The 24,908-nt window shown below is 42.9% G+C and overlaps 2 protein-coding genes and 1 long non-coding RNA gene across 4 annotated transcripts in view; 2 read left to right on the top strand and 1 right to left on the bottom strand.

Moving 5' to 3' along the window:
* The first annotated feature begins 8 nt into the window (after window positions 1-8).
* On the top strand, window positions 9-18,669 carry LOC102128661 (uncharacterized). Its single transcript, XM_045386405.3, is given in 5 exon segments — window positions 9-82; window positions 7,321-7,391; window positions 7,695-7,821; window positions 9,739-11,157; window positions 11,160-18,669. Coding segments are annotated over 4 exon segments (1,683 nt in total). The 5' UTR covers window positions 9-82; window positions 7,321-7,376; the 3' UTR covers window positions 11,282-18,669.
* Window positions 9-24,908, top strand: part of ZNF445 (zinc finger protein 445) — a 69,400-nt gene continuing 44,500 nt past the window's right edge. Inside the window, exon 1 of one of the 2 annotated variants that reach the window (XM_045386404.2) lies at window positions 9-82. The gene's annotated coding sequence lies outside the window, so the exon portion shown is untranslated. Of the gene's footprint in view, window positions 83-7,779; window positions 7,822-24,908 lie in introns of those variants that run through there. The other variant, XM_074031875.1, reaches the window with a different exon arrangement.
* On the bottom strand, window positions 16,120-20,667 carry LOC141409672 (uncharacterized). Its single transcript, XR_012431065.1, has 2 exons — window positions 18,335-20,667; window positions 16,120-16,559 (listed from the first exon to the last, which is right to left on the bottom strand). It is a non-coding gene; the product is annotated as an uncharacterized lncRNA (long non-coding RNA).

Here is a 24,908-nt window from a genome sequence, read left to right as displayed (position 1 = left end):
ACTGGGGCAGTCGGGAGGTAGGCGCGGGGCAGTCGGCTGAGGTGGCTGCAGTGGGATGATTGACTGTCGGCGGCGGGAGTAGGTGAGCAGCCCGGCGGGGCGCGGGGCGCGGGGCGCGGGATGGGGAGAGGGGGCACCTGTGCAGGCGAGAGTGGCGGGTGAGGCCCGGCCTGGAGGCTGCATCCGGGGCGGGGGTCTGACCGTGGATCCCGCCCCGCCACGCTGAGGGAGTACTTCTTCGCCCTCTGGGCGTCTGGGGCAGAGAATCTGGAAAGAGTCCCGGTTTCTCCCGGCTTTACCTTTTCACCCAATTATGCGAATAAAGCGTACTTATTAGAGACAATTAGATAACACGGGAAAGTGGAAGAAAAGTGAAAGTAGCCACCGTCTGGAAATCTTAGTCTCCAGGTCTCCTGACATTGAAAACATCTGGCATAGACTTCTCCCTTTTTCTTGTCATATTTCACTTCCTAGCACCTGTCGCCGTCTAGCATAGCATATATTTGTTTATTGGTTGATCTTCCCATAAGCCCCTTGCCAGGGCAGTGCTCTTTGTCTGCTTTATTAATTGTTGTTACCTTAGTGTGTGGGACATAGTAGATGCTCCTAGAATGTGTTTGTTAAATTAATGAAAGAAGGAATATCTAAACTGGGAGACAAGAAGAATTGACAGTTTTTAATGTCTTTTTTTTTTTTTTTAATAGCCCATTGCCAAGTTAAGAATGTAAGAGTGACCTTGAGCCTGGAACATTTCCTTGCAGAGTTAGAGCCCTCACAGCCTGTGCTGCTGCATTTAATGCCTTGTGTCTTTCACTGTTTCAGGCTTCGTGTCTACTCCTTTGTTGTGTTTAATCTCTTAAGTCAGTGGCCTTCATTCATTCTCTCAGCTTTCTGTATTTCACACCCCATGGGAGTGGGGAGGGTGGATTGAGATCTTTCTTCCTTACTAAGTGGGGTGTGTGCATCACACCAGCCCTATTGCTGTGGAGTGGATGTGCTAGCTCTGGGGGATCTTTGCATTGCAGGAGGCTGGATCTTGTGCCCTGTTTCTCCTTTTGCTGTAAGTTTACACTGTTTCTCTTGGGGCCTCATGTGGTTGATGTCTGTCCTCAGCGACCTCAGATCATGTGCTGTCCCTTCCTTGATGGCCTTTTAATCTTGGCAGCACAGCCTGACCACCTGGTGAATAGTGGAACAGCCATGGTGATGCACAAGGATCTAATATGTTCCTTTTAGGTGCTGTATGGTATTTCATCATATAAAAATGCTACTTTTATTTAGCCATATTGATGGACAAGTAGGTTGAATCCAGTATTATGTTATTACAGAGAATATTCTAGTGAATACCTGTGTAAATGTCTGAATACCTGTGCAAGTGTTTTTCAGGGCAGATTCTTACAAGTTAAATGCCTGTAGCATAAGGAATATGTCTTTTTAGTTTTACTGTGGACTTTCAAACTATCCTTCCTGTTAGCTATTACATTTCCACTTCTATTAGTGGTTTGTGTTTGGTGTTCTTTTTTTCTTTTTCTTTTCTTTTGGACAGAGATTTTCTCATATTGTTGTATTCAAATATATTCACTCTTTTCATTTTGTTGTCTTAAATTCTTGCTTACACCAGGGTTCTTAGAGTCTTGTGGTTTTTTGTTTGTTTGTTTTTTAGCTTTTTTTTTTTTTTTTTGAGACCAAGTCTCACTCTGTGTCACCCAGGCTGGAGTGCAGTGGTGCGATATCAGCTCACTGCAACCTCCCCCTCCCTGGTTCAAGCAATTCTCTGCCTCAGCCTCCCGAGTATCTGAGATTACAGGCGCCTGACACCACACCTGGCTTTTTGTTTTTGTTGTTGTTGTTGTTGTTTGTTTGTTTGTATGTTTAGTAGAGATGGGATTTCACCATCTTGGCCAGGTTGGTCTTGAACTCCTGACCTTGTGATCCACCCGCCTTGGCCTCCCAAAGTGCTGGGATTACAGGTGTGAGCCACTGCACCCAGCCTTTTAGTTTTGTTTTTTAAGTTTCTTTAATTTATTTTTTGTGTGATTTTATTTACTATTTTTATTTGCCTAGCCAATTGTCTCAATACAATTCATTGACTAGTTTAATTTTTCCCACTGACTTGTAAGGCTACTGTTACCAACTCTTAAGGGAGGTTGTTTGACTTCAGTGGGTCCTTTACCTGCCTGGTGGTATTCATGCCAAAATAAAATGAGACCAAGTTCCATTAAGCAGAGCAGAAACTTTATTTGTTTATGAAGGACTGGAGAAGGAAAAGCTCATGCTCAAAGTACCCTCCTCTGGGTGTGGTGAAGAGGGATATTTAAGGTTTCTTAGGGCATGTAGTGGGGCAGGGATTCCTGGAAAGAGGTGGGGCCCTATGGGAAGAACTGGAGTGTGCTCAGTCTCATTCTTTTTTTTTTTCTTTCTTTTTTTTTTTTCATTGTTGTTTGTTTGTTTGTTTTTGAGGCAGAGTTTCACTCTTGTTGCCCAGGCTGGAGTTCAGTGGTGTGATCTTGGCTCACCGCACCTTCCGCCTCCCAGGTTCGAGTAGTTCTGCCTCAGCCTCCCTAATAGCTGGGATTACAGGCATGCACCACCATGCCCGGCTAATTTAGTATTTTTAGTAGAGATGGGGTTTCTCCATGTTGGTCAGGCGGGTCTTGAACTCCCGACCTCAGGTGATCCACCCACCTCGGCCTCCCAAAGTGCTGGGATTACAGGCGTGAGCCACCACGCCCGGTCAGTCTCATTGTTTCTTTTGTACTCAGCACTATATGTGCCTAGCAAAGTGTATTTCTCCCTTCTAGGTGGAGATTTTAATAAGGTAATGAAGCAAGGATTCAGGCCTGGGTAGCACTGCTGAGCTAAGTTCTCGTTTGTGGTTACTGACATTTGGTCTTTGTCTCTGTAAGCAAGCACAGCTGCTGGCACAGGTTAATTTTACAGCTGCTGGGGCTCTTTAAAAGAAGGTCTTGCTGCTGTAAGTAGACAGGAATTGTAGGAATTTAATCAACTTGAGCAATCAGACAGTTTTACAGCCTCCTGGCCTGCAGCCTGTTTCTTCCTAAACTCTGTGTGGATTGCAGTAACCTAGTTAGTTAAAACCAGCTCCTGACAGACCCCAGCAACTTATAGATGAACCTGAGTGAACTCTTCTCATTACATGCTAAAGTCTCCACCTGGGAGTAGCTATAGCTTCATTACCATAACTCGTGACTTAGGTGCTGGCATAATGACTGCGTCTGTACCACTGGGACGCCTCCTATACATGCAATAATGTAGCCTCTCCCCTCTCCATTGCTCCATAAAACTCTCCTATTTCCCTCGGAGAGACGCTGCTTTGGAAAATATTCCCAGTGTCCTCCTTACTTAGCCAAGTAATAAAACTCTTATTGATCCAAACTTGCATACTCACAGTTGTTTGTTACTCGCCGGGTGAATGAACCCCATTTTTTTTTTTTTAGGTAACACTGTGGTGACACTATCTCTGTCATACATCAAACTTATAAAATTAGCTGGGCATGGTGGTGCATGCCTGTAATCCCAGCTACTCGGAAGGCTGAGGCTGGAGAATCACTTGAATCCAGGAGGCGGAGGTTGCAGTGAGCAGAGATCTCACCACTGCACTCCAGCCTCCGTGACAGAGCAAGATTCCATCTCCATAGAAACAAAAAAACAAACGTTACATATGTGTATAAGCCTGTGACAGGATTCTGTACTTTTCCTTTTATCTACGGTTTGCATATTTCTTCAGTAATACGTGCTGTGTTAAGTACTACAGCTTCATATTAAACCTTATCGTCTGGTAGAACAAAACTTTCCACATCTAAAAAGTTTTCTTGACTATTATTTTACTCATTCATTTGAATTTTAGAATATGCTTATCAAGCTCTAAGAAAAATTACATTGTGATTGGCTGGGATTTTGTTGACTTTGCATGTTAATTTAGAAAAAACGGACATCTTGAAGGAGTGTTTTCCCACACAAAATGTATTTATATCTGTTATGTCTTTTGGCAGAGTTTTCTATTTCTCCACTAAGGTCTTGTACATTTTTTATTGGCTGTATTTCTGAGTACTTTATATTTTTGTTGCTATTGTATTAATTCATTTCTGATTGGTTGCTATTGTGTTGGAAAGTTATTGAGTATATGTTGATTATATATTCAACCTCCTGAATGTCCTATCATGTTCTAACTGTTTTTTTGGTTCATTCTGTGTAATTTTTTAGGTGATGTTTCATATCATTCATGAGTATATTTGCTTTGCATCTTTCTTGTCTGTTTTCTGCATATTTTTTTCTTGTCTAATTGCATTGTCTAGGATTACATTGTTTGTTCCTATTTTTAATTGCAAAGCATTTTGTGTCTTTACCATTTAGTGTCACGTCTGTTGGAGATTTCTTTTGTCTATTCTGCATATCAGTTTAAGGATGTCTCTATTCCTGGATTGTTAAGAGTGTGCACAAAAAGAAGATATAGTTACTTAATTTTAAGAGAATACCAATACTGTAAATAACTTTATGCCAATAAATGTGAAAAGCTAGATGAATACTTGGATTGTTTCTTCCTTCTTACTATTATGTATAATGCTGCTATGAACATTTGTGTATGAGTTTTTGTATGGACATTTATTTTATCTTGGGTATATATATAGGAGTAGAATTGATAGGTCAATTAGTAAATGTATGTTTAACTTCATGAGGAACTGTCAGACTGTTTTCATAAGTGTGTGCATCAATTTACATTTCCACCAGCAGTGGATAAAGTTTCAGTATCTCCACATTCTCACTGATTTTTTATTTATTTTTCTGAGACAGAGTCTTGCTCTGTTCCCTAGGCTGGAGTGCAGTGGGGTGATCTTGGCTTACTGTAGCCTCGACCTTACAGGCCCAGGCGATCTTCTTACCTCAGCCTCCTGGGTAGCTGGGACCACAAGGTGCATGCCACCAGGCCCAGCTAATTTTTTGTATTTTTTGTAGAGATAGGATTTTGCCATGTTGCCTAGGCTGGTCTTGAATTCCTGGACTCAAGCAATCCCCTCACCTTGGCCTCCCATGATTGCTTATTATTGGATTTTTGTTCTAGCCATCTTACTGGGTATGAAGTACTATCTTATTGTTCTGTTAATCTGCATTCCCTGATGACTATCCTGTGTACTTATTAGACATTTTAATATTTTCTTTGGAGAAATGTCAATTCAGACCCTTTGGCCATTTTTATTTTTGAGATGGAGTCTCATTCTGTCACCCAGGCTGGAGTTTAGTGATGCAATCTCAGCTCACCGCAACCTCTGCCTCCTAGGTTCAAGTGATTTTACTGCCTCAGCCTCCCGAGTAGCTGGGATTACAGGTGCCTGCCACCATGCCCGGCTAATTTTTGTATTTTTAGTAGAGACGAGGTTTCGCCATGTTGGCCAGGCTGGTCTCAAACTCCTGACCTCAGGTGATCTACCTGCCTCGGCCTCCTAAAGTGCTGGGATTATAGGCATGATCCACTGTGCCCTGGCCCTATTTTAAAATTTGTTGTTTTTTTCTTTTTATTATTGAGTTGTAATATATAAAGAATATAAACATATATTCTGTATATATAAAGAATATAAATATATATTAATATATTTATATATTAAAGAACATAAATATATTCTTTATATATTCTAGATACAGGTCTTTATCAGATACATGATTAGCCAGTGTTTTCTTCCAGTCTGTGGATGGCTTTTCACTTTCACTTTCTTCTTATAGTCTTTTGTGTACAAGAGGTTTTCCTTTTGGTAAAGTCCAATTTATTTGTTTTTTCCTTGTTTTCATATGATTTTTGTGTGCATGTGGCAAGAATCCATTGAATGTCACAAAGACTTATACCTAGGTTTCTTATAAGAGTTTTAGAGTTTTCGTTTAGTTTTTTTTTTTTTTTTTGACATAGATCACTCTGTTGCCCAGGCTGGAGTTCAATGGCACGATCTTGGCTCACTGCAATCTCTACCTCCCATGTTCAAGCAATTCTCCTGCTTCAGCTTCCTGAGTAACTGGGATTACAAGGGCCCACCACCATGCTCAGCTAATTTTTTCTATTTTTAATAGAGATGGGGTTTTGCCATGTTGGCCAGGCTGGTCTTGAACTCCTGACCACAGGTGATTGACCTGCTTCGGCCTCCCAAAGTGCTGGGATTACAGGCTTGAGCCACTGCACCCGGCAAGGTTTAGTTCCTATATGTAGGTCTTTGATCTTTTAGAAGTTATTTTTATAGATGGAGTGAGGTAGAGCACCATCTTCATTATTTTGCAGGTGCATATCCACTTGTCTCAGCACCATTTGTTGAAAGGATCATTCTTTCCACTTTGAATGATCTGGGCACCATTGTTGTAAAATAATGACTAGAGATGTATGAGTTTATTTCTGGACTCTTAATTCTAATCCATTGAACTGTATGTCTATTCTTATGCCAGGAAGCAATACAGTGAAGACTGTTGTTCTGTAGGAAGTTTTGAAATTGAGAAGTTTTGAGTCCTTCAACTTATTCCTCTTTTTCAAGAAGAATTGTGATTGTATGGGTCTCTTCAGTTTCCACATAATTTTAGAATTGGCTTTCGACTTCTAAAAAGATGCCCCCTGGGAATCTGATAGGGATTGTGTAGAACCCGTAGATGAGTTTTGGGAATATCAATGGGACTTGTGTTTGAAGAAAAGAGAGGAATTAAAATGTTTTGGCCAGTGCGTGAATTCACTGACACAACTTGGGAAATCCAGAGAGGAAGGCAGTAAGAACATGCATGTTAGACATTGAACTTAAGGTGTTGCAGCACCCCCAAGTGAAATGTCCCATAGGCAACAGGAGGCATGTGGTAGGGGTCTAGGAGGGAAAGAAGAACTGTGAGAGCGGTATTAAAGCAATGAGAGTTGGTCAGATTGCTGACGGAAAGAACAAGGAAGCACTGGGCCCTGAGTTTTAAGGGGTCTATAATGAGAGGGCAGGAGAAGGAAGAGGAACCAGGGCATGAGGAACCACAACTGTGAGGGGAAAATCAGGGCTGGCTGGTGCTAGGGAAGCCATGGGAGAGAGAGTGTGGCCAGAATAGCTTCCTTGAAAAAGGTTGATGAGAGTGAGGGCTTGGAGGAACACCCAGTTCTCAGCTTGATACGGGACCTTGTACTGTGCCCTCCAGGGAAAATTCACAGCTCTCTTGGGATAATGCCTCATGGAAGAGGTTAAGAGTCAGTGTGTGTGGAGGTGCCTGGGTTCTCTTGAATCCACTTATTGGGAATATAGATCTTATGGGAGCCGGAAGCAGGGCTTGTCCCACTCATAGCTTTCTTTCCTCCCTCAGCTCAATGTGCTTCTCCAGTTCCTACCCTTCCTCAAGTGGGGAACTCAGGACTTCGGATGGTCAGGCCCCAGGTGAGCTTGGTTCTTTGTGTTTTTACCACGTCCCCATTAGTCTGGTCCAGGAATGGCTAGAGGTCTCACCCCCAGGACTCTGCCCCATCTAAGACTGTTCCTGTGGCTCTCCTGCCTCATTGCTTCCCCTGGAGGTAATGGACTCTATCTTGCCCTGGACTTGTTGTTTTTGAGGTGTCATCTCAGCTCCTCTCTCCCACACTTTTGCCCACGAAGAGCCCATACCCTGTGCCTTCTGTACCCCTGATGACTCTGCCTTTCAGGCTGTGAATGTTCCTGAGCGATTGGAGCTTGTCATTCCAGGATACTGTGGCATATGAGGACCTGTGTGTGGACTATACTCAGAAGAAATGGAAATGTCCCGCACTCAGTCAGAGAGCCCTGCAGTGGAACATGATACCGGAAAATGACCATAGCATGGCCTCCTTGGGTAACAGATTCTGTTTCCTAGTCACTTAGAGTCTGCATGCTGCACATTGTCTTTTCTATATTCCTTGTTTCTTTAAACTTTTTATTATGAAAATTTCCAAACACAGATAAACTAGAGTGAATAATATAAGAGCTGGTGTGTGTGAAGCTGCCTGGGTCCTCTTGAATAGGGACCCTCTGCACCCTTCCCTCAGCTTGAACAATGATCAGCATCCTTTTTACCTCATTATTGATTGACATAAGGTGATTTAGGTAGGGTTTTTTGAGTTGTAAGGAATAGAGAGCCACTCAAGTTATTGTAAGTAAGGAGCTGTGAGTCATAGGCTTAAAGGAATGAGAACCCGGAAGAAACTGATCAGCCAGACCAGACTGTGGGAAGCAGGGCCTTGACTCAGGGCAGCCTGGGAGCCTGAGCAGCAAAAGCAAATACATGTTGATGCCTGTGTTCCAGTGTGAATGTAATACAACTGCTCTCAGTGTATCTGTTTTATCTCTGCTCGTCCTCCTCCTGCTGCCCGTTTTCTTCACTGTGAATCTTTTGTCCTTTTCATAGCTCTTTCCTAATTGTACTTCCTGTTCCCTTATATTTGTTGCTTGCTATGTCTCCTAATGGCTTGACTTCTCTCCATGTGTCACTTCAGATTCCACTGCCACTCATAATTTTGCCCTACTTTCAGTTCCAAATTTCCTTAGAGACAGATTCCTTTTGCTATAGCCATTACCCATCACCTCAGTTGGGCAGAGCTTTGGCCCAGGCCATGGCAGAGGCTGAAGACCAACCTACAGATAAGCTGCCCTTGGATCTAGTACCTGGTTCTGGTCCATTCACTTGCGGTCCATCATGGGATGTTCAGGGTCACTTGCCGCAAAGCATGGTTGCCTAAGTGTTCCTCTCTGCAAAGACTGGGGCAGTGCAGTTTCCTGGGAGGGCTTCTTGGCAGGGCAGGTGCTGTGATTGATTCGTATAGGGCAGTAGCCAACTCTGGAAAGGGTGGGCTTAGGAATCACTCACCCAGACATCTTAAACTTTTCATAGGCTAACTGGCACGATGGCTGTGGCCCCAATTCAGATGTGATTGAAAGGAACCCACATTTTGGTGTTTTTCCTTGGCCATGATTGCTCTGCCTTCTCCCAGATTTTGTATTCAGAATTCCAAAAGGCAAATATTTACCTGTTCAGTTCCTTTATATTCTAGAGAATCAAAGAAATTTTAATTTATATTTCAAATGATTGATACCCCTGTTATCTTTTCTGGGAGTACACAACTGGCTCCTACCAGGCCAATGCTCTGAGGGCCAGTGGCATCCCCACTTTTGGAAATCTGCTGTCTCCTTCAATACTGCTGTCCAGCTTTTCTTAACCGATAGCCTCTCCGAATCTCATTACTGTCCTGTCATACAACATCTCTCCTTTTGTACGCTTTCCTAATCATACCCTCATAGTAGAAATTTCTCAACTCATTCCCATCTTTTCCTTGTCTCTTTCTTATACTTAACTTGAGGTATTTGCCAGCCTTCCCTCTCCCAACATCTTTTCTGAGAACCATGGAACCATATAATGTCATGGTTGGAAGGGAACTCAAAGTTTACCATTTTGCTAAAGAGACATGACATGAGAGTGACTTTTATAAGATCACAGCATGCTTTGCAATCCAGTCCCTTGCTTTCCAATGGCCTTTCTGACTTGGCTGTGCTGGCTCGATATCTTTTTTCCACCCTCCTCCACTGACCAGCTTCTTCTTCCTTGTTTTTCCATCCCTAAGATACAATTGAGCATTTTGCTCCTGTTTTTAATGTGTCATCTCATTTCTTAACCACAATGTGACTTTTTTTCAGGTATGTTAGCTCTTTATGATTCTGTTTCTTCAACAGGAAAAGAAATGAGTAAAAGTTGTCGTCTTCTTTCTTTTGGCAGCAGGTAGGAACATGATGGAGAGTTCGGAGTTGATTCCGAAGCAGGAAATTTTTAAAGGATCAGAGTCATCTAATAGCACATCAGGGGGACTCTTTGGGGTGGTTCCTGGGGCAGCAGAGATTGGAGATGTTTGTGAAGATACCTTCAAGGAGTTAGAAGGGCATACCACAAATGAAGAAGGGAGCAGACTAGAAAGTGATTTCTTGGAAATAACAGATGAAGATAAGAAAAAATGCACAAAAGACAGATATGAGGAATATAAGGAAGCTGGGGAACATCCACATCTGTCCTCCAGTCCTGCTGAACATGAAGGAGTTTTAAAGGGACAGAAATCCTATCGATGTGATGAATGTGGCAAAGCTTTTTGTTGGAGTTCTCACCTTATTGGCCATCAGAGAATCCACACTGGAGAGAAACCCTATGAGTGTAATGAGTGTGGGAAGACCTTCAGGCAAACCTCCCAGCTCATTGTTCATCTCAGAACCCACACAGGGGAAAAACCCTATGAATGCAGTGAGTGTGGAAAGGCGTATAGGCACAGCTCCCATCTCATTCAACATCAGAGACTCCATAATGGGGAGAAACCCTATAAATGTAATGAATGTGCAAAAGCTTTTAATCAGAGCTCCAAACTCTTCGACCACCAGAGAACCCACACTGGGGAGAAACCTTATGAATGTAAGGAGTGTGGGGCAGCCTTTAGTCGCAGTAAAAATCTTGTTCGACATCAGGTTCTGCACACTGGTAAGAAACCTTATAAGTGTGATGAATGTGGGAGAGCTTTCTGTTCCAATAGAAATCTCATTGACCATCAGAGAACCCACACTGGGGAGAAGCCTTATAAATGTAATGAATGTGGCAAAGCCTTCAGTCGGAGTAAATGTCTTATTCGACATCAGAACCTCCACACTGGGGAAAAGCCATACAAATGTAGTGAATGTGGGAAAGCCTTCAATCAGATCTCTCAACTCGTTGAGCATGAGCGAATTCATACTGGAGAAAAACCTTTTGAATGTAGCGAGTGTGGTAAGGCATTCGGTCTGAGTAAATGTCTTATTCGGCACCAGAGACTTCACACAGGTGAGAAGCCCTATAAATGCAATGAGTGTGGAAAATCCTTCAATCAAAACTCACATCTTATTATACACCAGAGAATTCACACTGGTGAGAAACCCTATGAATGTCATGAGTGTGGGAAGGGCTTCAGTTATAATTCTAGTCTTATGGTACATCAGAGAACCCATACTGGGGAAAAACCCTATAAATGCAATAGTTGTGAGAAAGCCTTTAGTGACAGCTCACAGCTTACTGTGCACCAGAGAGTCCACACTGGAGAGAAACCTTATGAATGTATTGAGTGTGGGAAAGCCTTTAGTCAGCGTTCCACTTTTAATCACCACCAGCGAACTCACACTAGAGAGAAGCCCTCAGGTCTGGCTTGGTCATCATCTTAAGGCATGGTTCTCTGAGACAGAGAGCAAAGACCTTTGAGTTAAGCTTTCTTTATAAGAAGGATGTTGATCATGGTCTCCTTGGAGACCGCTAATCACAGTGGGGACCATACCCTACTTGCTTTTCCTTGGGTCACTAAGGTGGGAGAGTAGGTGCAAGTTAGTCTGATCCTTACTTAGTATTAGGAAATTAGGGATTACATCTGTCATTAACTTGTAGGTTTCCTTCCTTCTCTTAAAAAACTATTTAAAAAATCTGTCTTGTTAGTATGCATTCCATAATCAGATTCTGCATTTGAAGAACAGCAGTTGTATTATCTTTATTCTATTGCAGTTCCTCCACTGGACCATTTACGTAAAGTGACTTTTAAAGTCATTCTACAAGATTGTTCTTCCCTGCTCCTTGGCTATCTCCTTCCACAGCTATTTTTAAAATTTGTACTGTAAGCTACATCCTCTCATCATTTTTGTGTTTTCTAGCTAGAAAACTTTTTCTTCCTGTTTACTAATCACTTCCTTCACAATGTTCAAGATTTATGCCATCTCTGAAAGACTTTCTTCTTCAAATAGTTGTTTGTTTAGTTTATACTTCTCAATAGAAGTATAAAGTATAAATATATAATTTGGCCTTAATGCTTTAAATTAGCTGGTGCTACGATGTATAACTGTTAAATGTTTTTGTAAATTGTTCTCAATTTACAATGTGATATGTGTATCACATATATACAGAGTATACACATATATAGTTGTGTATGTGTATACTTTCTTTTTTTGCTTTTTTTTGAGACAGAGTCTCAGTCTTGCTCTTGTTGCCCAGGCTGGAGTGCAGTGGTGCAATCTTGGCTCACCACAACCTCTGCTTCTCGGGTTCAAGCGGTTCTTCTGCCTCAGCCTCCCGAGTAGCTGGAATTACAGGCATGCACCACCATGCATGGCTAATTTTTTTTTTTTTGTATTTTTAGTAGAGATGAGGCTTCTCTATGTTGGTCAGGCTGGTCTGAAACTCCCAACCTCGGGTGATCTGCCCATCTCGGCCTCCCAATGTGCTGGGATTACAGCTGTGAGCCACGGCACCCAGCTGCATATGTGTATACTTTCATACCAGCTTGTAAGCTTCTGAGATCAGGTATGGTATCTATTTATTTTAGTATATACATAATAGTTTGAGTATGCTAGTTCTTAAGTTTTAAAATTCAAATTGAGCCATCATTAACATGGGCACAGGCTCCCCTCTCCCCATCACATCCACTGCACTAGAAGCTTCTAAAGAAGGAAGTAGGCTGGGTGCAGTGGCTCACGCCTGTAATCCCAGCACTTTGGGAGGCCGAGGCGGGCAGATCACGAGGTCAGGAGATCGAGACCATCCTGGCTAACATGGTGAAACCCCATCTCTACTAAAAATACACACACAAAAAAAAGCCGGGCACAGTGGCTCACACCTGTAATCCCAGCACTTTGGGAAGCCGAGGTGGGCAGATCACTTGATGTCAGGAGTTCGAGACCAGCCTGGCCAACACGGTGAAACCCTGTCTCTACTAAAAATACAAAAATTAACAAAGTGTGGTGGCGGGTACCTGTAATGCCAGTTACTTGGTAGGCTGAGGCAGGAGAATCGCTTGCACCTGGGAGGCAGAGGTTGTAATGAGCTGAGATCGTGCCACTGCACTCCAGCCTGGGTGACAGAGTGAGACTAATCTCAAAAACAAAAAACAAACAAAAAACACCTTACAGTCAAAATTTACTGCAAGAAGACTTGACTTTCATGGCTGTAATATAGATGATTGAAAATTTCAACTAGTAGCATTCCTGGATGATTAGAATTCAGAGTGATGAGGTTTTTGGTAAAATAGTAGTATCAAACTAATCAGTTTTCCATATCAGCTAGTCCTTTCTCACTACAACTGCTGTCTTAATTTCAAGATGAGAACCGTGCCTTAATTATCTTCCAGACCATCTTTCCTTCTGCAAAGACATAAGAAACAAGAAATATTCTCAGAGTATTTTCTTTCCTTCTGCAGTCCTATGTCAGTCCATGAGCTTGAACCACCTTTCCTTCCACCCTTGCAATAATGGCCCAGTGCTGGTGGACCTTTGACTCTAATGTTCACCCTGTTCTCTTTCCATCCCCGAGACTTTTTTTTTTTTTTGAGATGGAGTCTCACTCTGTCGCCCAGGCTGGAGTGCAGTGGCGCAAACTCTGCTCACTGAAAGCTCTGCCTCCTGGGTTCACGCCATTCTTCTGCCTCAGCCTCCTGAATAGCTGGGACTCCAGGCGCCCACCACCATGCCCAGCTAATTTTTTTGTATTTTTAGTGAAGACGGGGTTTCACCATGTTAGTCAGGATGATCTTGATCTCCTGACCTTGTGATCCACCTGCCTCGGCCTCCCAAAGTGCTGGGATTACAGGCGTGAACTACCACACCTGGCCTCCATCCTCCGGACTTCTTAACAGGCTGACAGGATCCGCAGTGTGACAAAGGTGGAGGAGGAGGCTAGAGGGGCAATGTCAGTCATGTAACCTGGAGGGGTGATATTGTGAGCTGTTGTGTATGTTTCAGACAATGCAGAAGAAAGGAAAGAGTTGAGGATCAAGAAAATCAGAATTAAATGTGATTGGGGAGATGTCTCAAAGTCAGAAAGGATTACTGGGGGCCTAAAGTTTTTCAGGGCCTTTAGAAACTACTGAACTTGACTGGGCACAGTGGCTCATGCCTGTAATCCCAGCACTTTGGGAGGCTGAGGCAGTCAGATCACTTGAGTCCAGGAGTTTGAGACCAGCCTGGTCAACATGCTAAAACCCCGTTTCTACTAAAAATACAAAAATTATCTGGGTGTGGTGGTGCACGCCTGTAATCCCAGCTACTTGGGAGGCTGAGGCAAGAGAAGCACTTGAACCTGGGGGACAGAGATTGCAGTGAGCCAAGATCACACTACTGTACTCCAGCCAGGGCAACAGAGCGAGACTCTGTCTCAAACAACAACAACAACAAAAGCACAAAACTGAACTTAAGACACAGCTGGAATGTTACCATTTGTGAATATGTATTTTAAATGTTTTCAGCTTGTTTTTTTGTATTTTTTTCCATTTTCCTTTAAAAGATACGCAGATAGGACTTTTTCCTCTTTAAGTGTCTTATTTTGGGAGCCTCCAGATTTCAGGGAAGAGCCCCACACCATATGAGTACATGAGTTGGACATTTCTGGTTCCCTGCCCTGAATTGGACATTGCCAGTCATGTCTGCAGAACTATCCTGCCTGTTGGAAGCTGCAGTTTTACTTTCTGGTTCTTGTCTGTTCATTCCCTACCATACTAAACCCCTAGAGTGTGGGAATGTGCACCATTCCTAACTATATTAACTCACTACCACCAGTCTGGTGTGGGTGCTCAGTACAAGTGAATCCTGAAAAAGCCTCAGGCTCTTGGATGGAGGAAAATTGGCTGCATTTGAAAGCCATACTTCAATTTCTATTGGTCGTTGCTAGTATAAACTTTAATTATTGATTTAAACATTTTATCTGGATCCAATTATGTCGATAAATTATTTTTAGGTTTAATAGTTTGTTAGATTCATTTCCTAGCTTTTCTAGGTTTATAATAAGTAATTTATTTGTCTTTTAATTTGATGTCACTTATGTTATGCATTAGCAAGAACTTCGAAAAACATGGAACAGTAGATGTCTTTCTCTTAACTCTCGGGGGAATGTTTTTAGTCTTTTGCAATTTCATATGGTGTTCATTGTTGGATTCTGATGTTCTGTTGCATTTAGGAAGTTTCCTTCTAATCTTATTTCTAGAAGAAGCAGTGTAGTTTAGTGGTTAAGAGCATAGATTTTTGTTCCCAGTGCCCTAGGTTCAAATCCTGAGTCCACCACTTTCTTAGGTGTGTGACCCTGGGCAAATCACTTAGCTTCCTTGTATCTTAGTTCCTCCATCTATAAAATGGAGCTACCTCACAGAGTTGTGAGGAATATATTATTGTAACAATGCTGGGCCCACAGTGCACAGTTTCCCAATTATTATTATACTTAGAGTTTTGTTTTTGTTTTTGTTTTTTTTAGACAAGGTCTCCCTCTGTTGCTCAGGCTGGAGTGTAGTGATGTGACCATAGGTCACCTCAGCCTTGAACTCCTGGGCTCAAGGGATGCTCCTGCCTCAACCTCCCCTATAGTTAGGAATACAGGCATGTGCCACCACGCCCAAGTTTTTATTTTTATTTTTTGTTGAGATAGGGTTTCACTGTTTTGCTCAGGTTGGTCTTGTGGTCCTGGCCTCGAGCAATCATCCTGCCTTGGCTTCCCTAAATGCTGGGAATACAGGTGTGAGTCACTAGGCCTGGACTAAAAGTTTTTATTAGGATTGGTTACTATATTATATCAAGTTTAAAAACTCCATTGTAATTTTATGAGTTACTTTTTTTTCTTTTTGTAATTCATTTTCTTGACAAGTTTGCAAATATTTGTAGTTTCCTTGTACTTTTCAAGTAAAATCTATTTGTTCATAGTGAGTTTTTATTAAGTACAGAAGTAGATTCAATTTGGTAATGCTTTGCTAGCTTTGCAAAAGAATTTGGAAAAAATATTGTTTAACTTATTACCATGTAGAGTTTGTGTAACATGGATATTGTTCCTTGAAGACTTGCTAAAAGTAACTGGGCCTGGTTCTTTGGGTGAGGGGATTGGGAGGGATTATCTTTAGCAACTCTTTTAGTCAGTTTGAGCTATTATAACAAAATACCTAGAGGGTGGCTTAAACAACAAACATTTATTCCTCACAGTTCTGTAGGCTTTAAAGTTCAACATCAAGATGCTAGAATGGTTGAGTGCTGGTGAGGGCTCTCTTCTCATTTGCAGATGGCCCCCCTTTTTCCTGTGTCCTCAAATTTCAGAGAGCAAGAGCACTGGTGCCTCTTCCAAATCTTTTAAGGGCGTTAGTGAGAATGAGGGCCCCATTCTCATGACCTACTCCAATCCTAGTTATTTTCCAAAGGCCTCCTACCCCCAAATATAATATTTGAGGTTAGGGCTTCAACATAAATATTCATTCCGTAACATTCTACTCCTAGCCACTCACTCTATTCACGTCATTACATACCAAAATAAGTTCATTCCATCCTAACAGCCTCCAAAGTTTTAACTCATTCTAGTATCAACTAACATTTAAAGTCCAAAGTCTCATCTAAATATCTAAATCAGGGCCTGTTGTGGTGGCTGACGCCTGTAATCCCAGCACTTTGGGAGGCCGAGGTGGGTGGATCACGAGGTCAGGAGTTCAAGACCAACCTGACCAACATGGTGAAACCCCATCTCTACTAAAAATACAAAATTAGCCAGGCGTGATGGTGTGCACCTGTAATCCCAGCTACATGGGGAGACTGAGGCAGGAGAATCGCTTGAATTCGAGAGACAGAGGTTGCAGTGAGCCAAGACTGCGCCATTGCACTCCAGCCTGGGTGACAGCGAGACTCTGTCTCAAAAATATCTAAATCAGATATGGGTGAGACCCAAGGTTTAGTTTATCCTGAGGCAAAATTTCCCTCCAGCTGTGAAACCAGACAAGTTATGTGCTTCCGAAATACAATGATGGGATAGGCGTGGATTAGGTATTCCAATTCCAAAAGTGAGAAATTGGAAGGAAGAAAGGGATGATGAGGCTGGGTGTGATGGCTCATGCCTTTAATCCCAGCACTTTGGGAGGCTGAGGTGGGAGGATTGCTTGAGTTCAGGAGTTTGAGACCAGCCTGGGCAACGTAGGGAGATCTCATTTCTACAAAAATAATAAAAATAGTTGGCATGGTGGCTTGAGCGTGGGAGTTCGAGGCTACAGTGAGTTGTGATCGTACTGCACTCCAGCCTGAATGACGGAGTGAAACCCTGTCTCAATAAAAAATAAAAAAGGATGGGGGAGCCGGGGTATGATGGTCCCATGCGAGTCTCAAACTTAGCAAGGCAAATTTCATGAGATCTTAGGCTCATGAATAATCCTCTTTGGTCCTATATTGTCCTCTCCAGGACCCCCTGGGTGGTGGTCCTGACCCTACACATCTGCCAGGCAGAGGTGACTCCCCTGTGGCTTTTGTTGGAGACCATCTGGCCTGTGGAAACTGGGGCAGTATCCCTCATGATCTCTGAATAGCCAAGAGAAGAGTCATTCTTGTATGTAACGGTGGATATTCACAGCCTTCCTCATTCCTGGCTTCAGGACTTCAGATAAGATCATATCAGAGCTAAGGGCTTCAACATATGAATTTTGGGGTCACAGTTCAGTCACTAGCAATACTTCCATTCCCCTGACCTGCAACATGTCCAGTTACTTCTGAAAGTACTTGTCATCCACTATATTAATAACGTGCTCATTGCCAGCCTATGAAACAAGTTGACCACTCCATACATAAGGTCATAGTTAATATGACACATGCAGGCTGAGTTGTCAGTCCTGATAAGATCCAGGGACTTGCCCAACAAGTTCAGTCCCTGGAGCTACCTGGTCCAGTAATTAGAGGAGTATTCCTGATAAAGTCAAAAATTGTCCTTGGCAGCCCCCACCTAAAAGAAAGAAGCTCAATATGGAGTTGGCAGACCCCCTGGGATCCCAATCAGGCTCCATCTTATATGTAACATTTCCATTTAATGATGGCACTTGGCTGAACCTGTATGGTATGAAAGAAGCTCAATAAGCTGGTATGCCTGTTTGTCTATTGGAGATAACATATCACATCTCAGTATTATTTTGCCTCCTTTAGTTAAAATTACCCACAACACAGCCACCTCTGAATGGGGCCCTCAACAACAGCAGACTCTAGAGGCCTATCATGCATTAACATGGGCCTGCCATTAATGTAGGCCCATGGAACTACAGGTCTCATTGACTCCTACCCATATGGGTTGGATACTGTGGCAACAAGAGACTGCTATCAGGGTGCACCAGGCCCTTGGCTTTTGGACATATAAATTATCCAAGATGGTTGCCATGTACATTCCCTTTGAATGGTAGCTACTAACCTGCTATTGGGCTATAATGGAAACAGAACACTTGACTACCGAAGCACTGTATGTGACCTTAAGACCTGAGCTGCCCATCTCATGCAGGTATTGTTAATGAAAAATAAAAATGGAAGCCCCAGTTTAGAAATACCCTAAGGCTGACCACCTGCAACCGTGTAACCAAAACAAATCATTCTGATTTCCCTGAAATGCTGTCTCTGATAATGAATGAATGCAAAATGTAAGCTTTACATCCTTGCCAGCATGATTCACTGAAGTTAAAACAATCAGCTATAGACCAACAAGCTTAAACAGCTCAACTTTCCCTAAAAAGAATGTATAACAGCCAATTATAAAAAAGGTCAAAATATCCCCCCCCCTTTATGCATTATAAACTGTGTTGTAACTGCTGTAAGATTAATTTCTTACCACTTGATTTGAGTCTTCTAGATTGTGGTCTGTACTTCTTGTTTGAACAATAAACTTCTAAATTTTTCTTAACTTTATCTGATTTTATTTTTTTCACAGTGCTCACTAATCCTAATAAAACATGACAGGTTCAGCCAAGTGCCATCATTAAATGGAAATGTTACATATAAGATGGAGCCTGATTGGGATCCCAGGGGGTCTGCCAACTCCATGAAGTAACTGTCTTGCCAGAGGACGCTGAACAGCCCATATGGGATGTTCCCTTAGCTAGGTGCAGCCTAGGTTCGAAGATGTTCCAGCTGATGGTATGAGTTGGCTCACTGAGGGATCTGTGAAACTCAAAACTGATAAACTCTGTCCGCTGTAGCCATCCATCTTGCTATGGATTGAATTGTTTTGTCACCTCCAAAATGTTAAAACTTAATCCCCAGCAGTGCTGCAGGCTTATAGTCCCAGCCACTCAGGAGGCTGAGGTGGGAGAATTGCTTGAGCTTAGGAGTTCAAGACCAGCTTGGTAAACATAACAAGACCTTGTGTCTAAAAAAACAAAAAAATCCCCAATAAAATAGTGTTGGGAGATAGGGCCTATGGGAGGTGTTTAGGTCATGAAGGCTTACCCTCAGGATTGGATTAACACCCTTATAAAAAGGCCTCGTGAGAGTGGGTTTGCTTTCCTCTGCTGTTGTGCCATGTGAGGAACAGTGCTGTTTCCCTCTGGAGAGTGCAATGTTCAAGGCACCATTGTGGAAATGGAGACTTTGATTTTGGACTTCCCACCTCTAGAATTGTGAGAAATTAAATTTCTATTTATAAAATTATCCAGTCTCAGGCATTCTGCTATAGCAGCACAAGTAGACTAAGACACACACTAAGGATAGTCATCTTTTGACTGAGACCAGACAAGGATACTCTGCCCAATACTCTGGGTGAACTCTGTGCTGTGGTGATGACTGTGCAGGAAAATATAACAGCAATTCTCTGCCACACATTTACAGACTTATGGGCCATTATAAATGGACTAGCCATATGTCCAGTGACTGGCAGATTAATGATTGGACCATTAAGGGCTCCCCTATGTAGAAACAAGGACTATGACAGCAGGTTGTGAACTAGGAAAGAGACCTACTTGTCACTTATGGCATAGGACCATTCAAAAGAGAACATGAACTCAGAAGCTGATCTAGTATATGCTCAGAAAATGGCCAAAATCATCCCTTGGATCTACCACAGAATGGGACATGGAAGTCCACCTCAGATGCAAGAATGGGCCACATCACGAGAACTTTCCCTAAAAGAAATGGAAGCCAAAGATCCAGTGCAGTCGTGTGAGGCCTGCCTTTAGCCCAGGCCATACAATGTGGTGAACTAGGACATAACATCTGGGACAGAGGGCCCATGTCAGTGTGATATTGATCACGTTGGACAGCTAGCTCCCAGACATGGATTCTGGTGAAGCCTCACTACCATGAATACACGTTCTGGAGATGGGACCACCATTCCAGTATGCCATGTAGATACAGAAACCACTATTATGGCTTTAGAGAAACACCTCTCTTGTATTCTGATATCCAGCAGGATTCCAAGCCAATCGAGGCCACCACATTTCCTGCTGCACAAGCTACACAGCAATGGGCATTTTCCCATAACACATGATGGGACATTTTATATTCCCTAACATTACCTGGGGAATGAGTTGATAGAATGATGGAATGGTAGAACTTGAAAAAAAAATTAGGAAGAAAAAAAAAATGATGGAATGGGTGGCTCAAGCAACAACTATGCAAAGGCCATTAGGGAGAACAACTTAATGGGTGGTACCCCCACCTCATAAAAGCCATCTGAACACTAGAACACTGCAGCGGAAGAGAAACACATCACTGCAGTGCATTTTGGGAAATACTGAACTTGGGACAGGTGGAGGACCAGGCAATTCCTTGATTAGGCTGAGCCTATGAAATCCCAATCTGAGTATACCCATCCATTCTTTTGTTTTTTTTTTTTGAGATGGAGTCTCACTCTGTTACCCAGGCTGGAGTGCAGTGGCATGATCTCAGCTCACTGCAAACTCCACCTCCTGGGTTCAAGCGATTCTCCTGCCTCAGCCTCCGGAGTAGCTGGGATTACAGGCACATCCCACCACGTCTGACTAATTTTTGTATTTTTAGTAGAGACCGGGTTTCACCATTTTGGCCAAGCTGGTCTCGAACTCCTGACCTCAGGTGATTCGCCCACCTCGGCCTCCCAAAGTGGTGAGATTACAGACGTGAGCCACCACGTCCAGCTCCCAGCCATTCTTCTTTCTTCCTGCTGGAAATCACTACCCAGGGGTGGTTTTGGCCTGGGCCACAGTAGTGCCACCAGTGAGCCTCCTGATTTAAATCTGGAGGCATTGGTACCTTTGGGCATTTCTCTCTTGTGGGACCCCATGGGGACAGGGAAAGGGTTGATAGAATATTGAGGAACTAATGTTCCTCCAGTTGTAACCAGGACCTCTGATCCCAGGGTGGGCAATATTATAAGATATGTCAAGTTTATTCAGAATGTGACCTCTTTCTCCAGGTTGGATGACCAAGGCTGAAAGGTTTAGGTCAAGTAACAGGGGTGGTGGATCCCTGCAGAAGTTATAGCCTCAGGAATCAGAATACTCACCCCATGTCATTGGACAAGAGCATCTCTAGAGGGCTGGGGAGTTTCATGGGGTGGGGCATGTGGGATCATCAATCTTTACCTTGTTCAGTCTCACAGAAGACTCTGCCATGCCTGGCATGACAACACCTAGATAAGAATCAGTACAGCTGTGGTGAGAAGGAGGCAAGCAAACAATGCTGGAGTTGTTACTGAAGTCTCTCCTATCCTATAATTCCATTGTAATGGCCTGGCTGTTACCAAGTGTCTTGGACTTTCCTCAAACTATCACGCCTGGCCCAGTTCACATTCTAAGCTATCAGTGGCTCAAACTGCTGAGTGACTCCCTTGTAACAAGTCCACAGGCAGGCATACTCTAGAGTATCCTGCTTTAATATGACAAAAGGACTCCCATATTGGTGTGAGCATTACTGACTTATATTAGCACTTCAGACGTGGATGTACCACATGTAGTTTTTCTCACCCTGCAACTGTGGGGCAAAAACAGGCTGAGACTGTATATAAATGGACTGACCAGGACTATAACAACAAATGCCTGACAGGTGTCACTTGTGCCCTTCTAGGTATGTATTCCTCTGTGGCCCTCAGTGTCTATCTCCAGAAGGATCTTGTTGCCTTGGAGTCCTGGGGCCCACTGTCCATGTCAACAACTGTACGGACAGCTAGAAGGGACCTGCTCTGCCAACCTGCCACAGGATGACTTGTAGCACTCTCCCAGGAGAACAAACCAACAGCTGGTTTCATTCTGCAGTTCACATCCTTTTTTTTTTTGAGACGGAGTTTTGCTCTTGTTGCCCAGGCTAGAGTGCAATGGCGCGATCTCGGCTCACCGCAACCTCTGCCTCCCTAGTAGCTGGGATTACAGGCATGTGCCACCACACCCGGCTAATTTTGTATTTTTAGTAGAGATGGGGTTTCTCCATGTTGGTCAGGCTGGTCTTGAACTCCCGACCTCAGGTGATCCGCCCACCTCAGCCTCCCAAAGTCTTGGGATTACAGGCATGAGCCACTGCGCCCAGCCATTCTTTTTTTGGTTTTTGTTTTTGTTTTTGTTTTTTGAGACAGAGTTTTGCTCGTTGCCCAGGCTGGAGTGCAATGACGCGATCTCGGCTCACTGCAACCTCTGCCTCCCAGGTTCAAGCGATTCTCCTGTCTCAGACTCCCGAGTAGCTGGGATCACAGGTGCATGGCACCACACCCAGCTAATTTTTTGTATTTTTAGTAGAGACGGGGTTTCGCGATGTTGGGCAGGCTGGTCTCAAACTCCTGACCTCAGGTGATCCACCCACTTTGGCCTCCCAAAGTGCTGGGATTACAGGCGTAAGCCACCATGCCTGACCCAGTTCATGTTCTAATACCAGGCATCAGCATATAGACTCTTGAAAAAATAGTGCCCAACCTGTCCTTAACCGTGGTGGAAATAACTAATGCTGCTGCCCAAGCTATCCAAGACCAATGAGGCTCAGTAAACTCGCTAGCAAGGTGATAATGGACAATTGAACAGCTTTTGATTATCTGCTAGTGGAATTATGCCATTGCTAAACCTGTTGTTCTGTGTATGTTAATTCAGAGAAAGTAGAAACTGAGCTACAGAAGATCTATGCTCAGGCAGGATAGTTATCTGCTTTATGCTTGCAGTCTCCCTTAGACTCATTTGTTGAATTCTTCAATTTCAATTGCCTTATTCCGGGCACTTGGGTTACTGGCTGAGCACCGTCCTGTAGGGAGGCCTGATCATCCCCCTGGCTCTGGTTCTCCCAGTGATCCTGTGAAGTGCTGTATCAAAGTGACAGGGATTTTCAGCAAACTAGGAATAGAGAGTAACTTTCTCAACTTGATAGAGAACATCTACAAAAAACCTATAGCTAACATTACACTCGATGAGAACCTAGAAGCCTTTCTGCTAAGAACAGGAACAAGACAGGGATGTCCCCTCTCCCAGTGCTTTTCAGCGTAGTACTGGAAATCCTAGCTAGTGCAGTGAGACAAGAAAGGGTAATAAAAGGTATACAGATTAGGAAGAAAGAAATAAAACTGTCTTTTTTCACAGATAACATGATTGTCTATGTAGAAAATGCAAAAGAACAAAAAAATCCTGAAACAAGTGATTATAGCAAGGTTGCAGAATACAAGGTTAATGTACAAAAGTCAGTCAATTCCTTATATGTCAGCAATGAACAAGTAGAGTTTGAAATTTAAAACACAAAACTCCATCTCAAAAAAGAAAATTATACAAAATTAGCCAGGCATGGTGGTGCATGCCTGTAATCCCAGCTACTCCGGGGGCTGAGGCAGGAGAATTGCTTGAACCCAGGAGGCAGAGGTTGTGGTGAGCCGAGATCACACCATTGCACTCCAGCCTGGGCAACAAGAGTGAAACTGTCTCAAAGACAACAACAAAAAATTAACATTAGCACCCCCCAAAATGAAACACGTAGGTATACATCTAATAAAATATGTACAAGATTTATATGAGGAAAACTACAAAACTCTGATGAAAGAAATCAAAGAACTAAATAAATGCAAAGATTTATATTTAGATGTTCATGAATAGGAAGCCTAAATATTGTCAAGATGTCACTTCTTCACAACTTGATCTATAGATTCAGTGCAATCCTGATCAAAATCTAAGCAAGTTATTTTATGGATATCAATAAACTGATTCCAAAGTTTACATGGAGAGTAGACCCAGAGCAATCAACTTAGTATTGACGTAGAAGAACAAAGTTAGAGGACTGACCCTACTTGACATCGAAACTTACTATAAAGCTATAGTAATCAAGGTCATATGGTATTGGTGAAAGAATAAACAACTGGACTAATGAAATAGAATACAGGGTGCAGAAATAGGTGCACATAAATATAGCTGACTTATCTATGGCAAAGTTAGAGTAAAGGCAATACAATGGAATAAAGTTGTCTTTTCACAGATGGTGCTAGAGTAAATGGACATCCACATGCCAAAAACATTTTGAATCTAAGGCCAGGCACGGTGGCTCACGCCTGTAATCCCAGCACTTTGGGAGGCCGAGGCCGGCAGATCACGAGGTCAAGAGATCAAGACCATCCCAGCCAACATGGTGAAACCCCGTCTCTACTAAAAATACAAAAATTAGCTGGGCGTAGTGGTGCACACCGTAGTCCCACCTACTCAGGAGGCTGAGGCAGGAGAATCGCTTGAACCCGGGAGGCGGAGGTTGCAGTGAGCTGAGATTGCGCCACTGCACTCCAGCCTGGTGACAGAGTGAGACTTCATCTCAAAAAATTTAAAAAAAAAAAAAAATTGAATCTAGACACAGATCTTACACTCTTCACAAAAATCAAGATGAACTATATGCCTAAATGTAAAACACAAAACTAGAACACTCCTAGAACATAGAAAAATATCTAGATGACCTTGGATAGGTCTAATGACTTTTCAGGTACAACACCAAAGGCACAATAATGGAAGAAATAATTGATGAGCTAGATTTTGTTAAAATTATAAACTTCTGCTCTGCAAAAGATACTGTCAAGAGAATGAGAAGACAAACCCCAGACTGGGAGAAGATGTTTGCAAAAGACATATAAAGAACTGTTATCCAAAAAATATGGAGAACTCTTAAAGCTCAACAATCAGAAAATGAACAACTCAATTTAAAAGATCAACAAGGCCAGGCATGGTG

The sequence above is a fragment of the Macaca fascicularis genome, chromosome 2 (genome assembly GCF_037993035.2).
Source record: "Macaca fascicularis isolate 582-1 chromosome 2, T2T-MFA8v1.1".
NCBI classification, from domain to species: Eukaryota; Metazoa; Chordata; class Mammalia; order Primates; family Cercopithecidae; genus Macaca; species Macaca fascicularis.
The sequence above is the reverse complement of the archived record's forward strand: the minus strand, read 5'-3'. Positions and strand labels throughout refer to the sequence as shown.